Source organism: Pundamilia nyererei, unplaced genomic scaffold (assembly GCF_000239375.1).
Source record: "Pundamilia nyererei isolate P.nyererei 1_Seehausen unplaced genomic scaffold, PunNye1.0 scaffold00001, whole genome shotgun sequence".
Taxonomy (NCBI): domain Eukaryota; kingdom Metazoa; phylum Chordata; class Actinopteri; order Cichliformes; family Cichlidae; genus Pundamilia; species Pundamilia nyererei.
The window spans coordinates 3,856,508-3,860,314 of NW_005187402.1; the positions used below are offsets into that span (position 1 = coordinate 3,856,508).

The 3,807-nt window shown below is 40.3% G+C and overlaps 1 protein-coding gene across 2 annotated transcripts in view; it reads left to right on the forward strand.

Annotated features, from left to right (window-relative positions):
- Nucleotides 1–3,801, forward strand: part of gabra2b (gamma-aminobutyric acid type A receptor subunit alpha2b) — a 44,849-nt gene extending 41,048 nt beyond the window's left edge. For both annotated transcript variants that reach the window (XM_005719456.1, XM_005719457.1), the window contains exon 10: nt 1,757–3,801. In XM_005719456.1, coding sequence (XP_005719513.1) covers nt 1,757–2,065 — 309 coding nt within the window. In that variant the 3' untranslated portion in view covers nt 2,066–3,801. The remainder of the gene's footprint in view (nt 1–1,756) is intronic.
- Nucleotides 3,802–3,807: the final 6 nt, after the last annotated feature.

Genomic DNA, 3,807 nt, shown 5'->3' on the forward strand with positions numbered 1-3,807 from the left:
AGTCAGTGTTGCGTCGTACCCTCAACAAGCTGTGTGTGTTTTGCCTCCGTGTTACCAGTGTTTTGTTTCCAGCTCTAGTTCCAGTTCAGTATTTCTGCTTCAGTGTTTTAGTCCACCAGCGTTTTTGTTTGTCTTTTGGTGAGTTTAGTTAGTAAGAGGTTTTCCAGCAATAAAGCTGCGCTTTAAGTTGAACTTCTGTGTCTGAGTCCTGTATTTTGGATCCACCACTCCTGCATGCCCGCCTGCCACACAGCCAACCATGACATTTTTTGCCCCACTGTATATAGAAATTCACATTAAACTGAAATTCACATCAGCTACTTGCTTTTAGAATCCAAGAGTCCAAGTAACTAATGAATGTAAGTAGTTAATGTTAATTTTTTATCACAGATTGCATGTAACTGTCAACTTGAACCCCGAAAGTCGCAAACTAATAGCAGACTGACTCCATCTTATTGTTGTCTTGATGTGCCAAAGTGTCTTTTGAGATGGGAACTGAGTGTGAGTGGTTGCGGGCCTGGTCCCCATCTTTGAAATAGCTATTTCAAAGCTAAGAGGATCACAAAATCATAGCACACGGCCACAGTAATTTTGCTTGTGCCGCTGACTCCAACTATTGTTTTCCCTAGGGCAGGGGTCGGCAATCTTCAACATCTAAAGAGCCATTTTAGCCCCTCCTACCAAACAGGAGAAAAAGAGCCACACACACGTGGACGGACAGACAGATACCAGATGTAATATTAGGGTTTTTTTTCATAAAGTTTCATTTATTTTTTGCAGCAGCCACAGTGAGGTGCCGACCCCTGCCTAGGGTGACAGTGACATAAAGTACCATTAATCCACTCGTCTCATTTAACTACATAGTGACTTGCCCTTCAGCAGAGCGCTTAACCCTCAAACTACCACAGAAAAGTCTTGATCTGTCTAAAACTACAAACTCTGATAAACATGTTGTACGACATTACATTATATCAGGGGTAGAAGGAAAATCAAGAAATAAAATTTAGGTATAAACATAAATTTAAAAATAAATGCCTGGATAAACATCCAGACATTTTTTTTTTTTTAGGAAATGAAAGCAAATCTTGCATAAAATCAGTTCAACGTAATGAGAAAACAAAAACAGAGAGGACGTGTTCTGGTCAGTGAGGAAGCACAAAATCTCAACAGAAATGATACCTTCATGCAAACAACGAGAAAGATAAAAAGCACTTGACTGTCTTAGTTAAACAATTAATTACCACAGGAGTGGTAATTAAAGTTGCTGGCTCATATAAGTGCAGGCTCATCTTATATAGCATAAAAAGACAACAAAAGGAATTTTTTCTGGAGCTGCTCAATGAAGCAATGAACCATCATTTCCTTTAACCTGAAAGGGAGAATGCAGATTATCAGAGGGCTAGGTTTGAAGAAAAGTCTTTAAAATGCAGTGAAAGAAATCTTTCATCATTCATTTGAAATTGCAACTGTAATGTAATTTTCCTGTCTCCTCATAAAGTTTTAATTTTCACCACGAGGTGGGATATAAGATGGGTGATGGAAGACAGTATTTAGACCTCCTGTTCATGGATAAGTCTGCCACAAACTGCACATCCCTGGATAAAATAAAAGTGGTCTTCATTCTGACTTTGCAAAATGTGCTCGATCCATTACCGGGGTCTTTCCGCTCTCTTCATGTAAATGCATTTTGAAATTCAGGGGCAGATGGTGACAAGTAAAGCTGCCTTTCCAGGTAATCCTTTTGGTCTCTCAACAGAAGAAAGAGAGAGCCTCCATCGTCAAGAAGAATAACGCCTACGCTGTAGCAGTAGCCAACTACGCGCCTAACGTGACCAAGGATTCCAGTACTCTTCCCACCATCGCCAAAGGCGGAGCGACGGACCCAAACAAGCCCAAAGCGGATGGCAAGGCCCAAGAAAGCAAGAAGACCTTCAACAGTGTCAGCAAAATTGACAGGTTGTCACGGATTTTGTTTCCTGTTCTCTTTGGCATCTTCAACCTCGTCTATTGGGCAACCTACTTAAACAAAGAACCCGTTATACCAAATATGGTCCCCTCTGTTTAAGAGACCAGTTTTGATAGCTTCTTGTCTGGGGTCTAAGTAATGAATCAAATACCTCCAGCAACTATGTACACAAACCTTTGCAGAGTGAAGCCCTGGACTGCAGTGTGACCCTCTATCTTCGCCTGTTTTCTACACTGTCTGCAGCACTTTTAAGAGCCCGGCTTTTTGTAAATGTGTATGTATATTTATATTTATGGTTTCATGGTGACATATATTGTACGATGACTCTAATTAGAGTGCATATTTCTTTCAAAGTATGTTTCCAGTTTCAGTACGTGGCTGCTGTACATACAGATCCAATGAAGAGTAAACACATAATCACTAAGAATCACGTTTGATTTCGGATCACTTCTCAGTGTGTTGAATTCTGCTGTAATGCCCACTTTCTTGATATAACAGTATATATTTTTGTCTCGAGTGAAAGGGACTGACTATCGTTTGATTTCTTTCTTCATATAAGAGTCTTTCAACTCTTTTTCTTTATTTCCAAGCCAGTGCAAAAACACACTTGTATAGTACTGTTACAGTTTAAAGCTTGTTTTATTATCTTTGACTACAGGTATGGGGCTTCAATAAAAAAAGAAAGAAAGAAAAAATCTCCAAAATTATCGAAACACTCCCAGATCCTGAAAGGCTGTGAAAAGAAAAAGATATGAAATGAGAATGTGTGGTTCTGCCAGCTCGATGTACCATTTGGGATTACAGGACAATATCGCCAAAGAAACAAACGATACACTATAAAAAAAAGACATATTTCCCAAAGGTTGTGCATGTGTAATATTTGTGCAAAAAATGGGAAAACTTCAGAACTAGCTATACCCCAGAAAAAATAATTTATGTACAACAACAGCAGATAAACGGATTAGTTTTAGATCTCCAAAGGGGAACAGAAGAATTCAAGATTACCCATAAAAATTATTTTCTCTGGCCATCAGGGTGCGCAGATGACCCCACAAAAATAAAACAGAGCGGACAGAAGTGTTGCTTTAAGTGGTATTTATGCTTCTGTGTTAAATATACGCTGTTGTTATGTTGTAACAGCAAACTCTTTATGAACTTGCGCCTGATGTGGACCTACCTAGAACTGCTATTACGTTAATGCAGCCTGCATTAAGCCTGCAGCCTGCTCCTTGTGTTAATGCACCCTGCTACAACTATTCTTGGCCTTCTTTTCGACTCTAATCGGCTCAAGAACGTCCAACTAGTGTTCTGGCAGCAAAACTGCAGAGTAACGCAGGCACCTTGCCACAAGTGCAAATGCTGGCAATGACAAACATGTGAATTGTACTTCTGCGTCAGATCCGCAAGGAACATTGGAGAAATCCGGAGTTTCCACAAAAGTTTTGCAAGATCCTGAGAAACACTTTTCCCTGCATTTATCGTACTTCCATTAGTACCCGTGAAGCTGTCCAGAACACTGCAGGTGGTTGCTAATGAATGTAACCCAGGCCACCAGGTCAGGGCACGCCTTGCCACGAGTGTTTTCCCTTACAGTAAGAGCTCTCTTCAGATGTCTCTCTCTTAAATAAAGCTCTGATTTAATGACATCACAGTTTAGCCCGAACTCAAAATAAAACTATAAATCTCTCCCGTGGGCGTGTGTCTTACGTCGCTATGATTCTTTTCAAGAACTCCATACTGGCCTGGAAGTGCATGGATGTAAATCAAAAACTTCTTCTGGATTTCGCAAAGCTTTTGTGGGATGTCGCAAAAGTACATCTTCATTTGCACCTGCCCCCCCC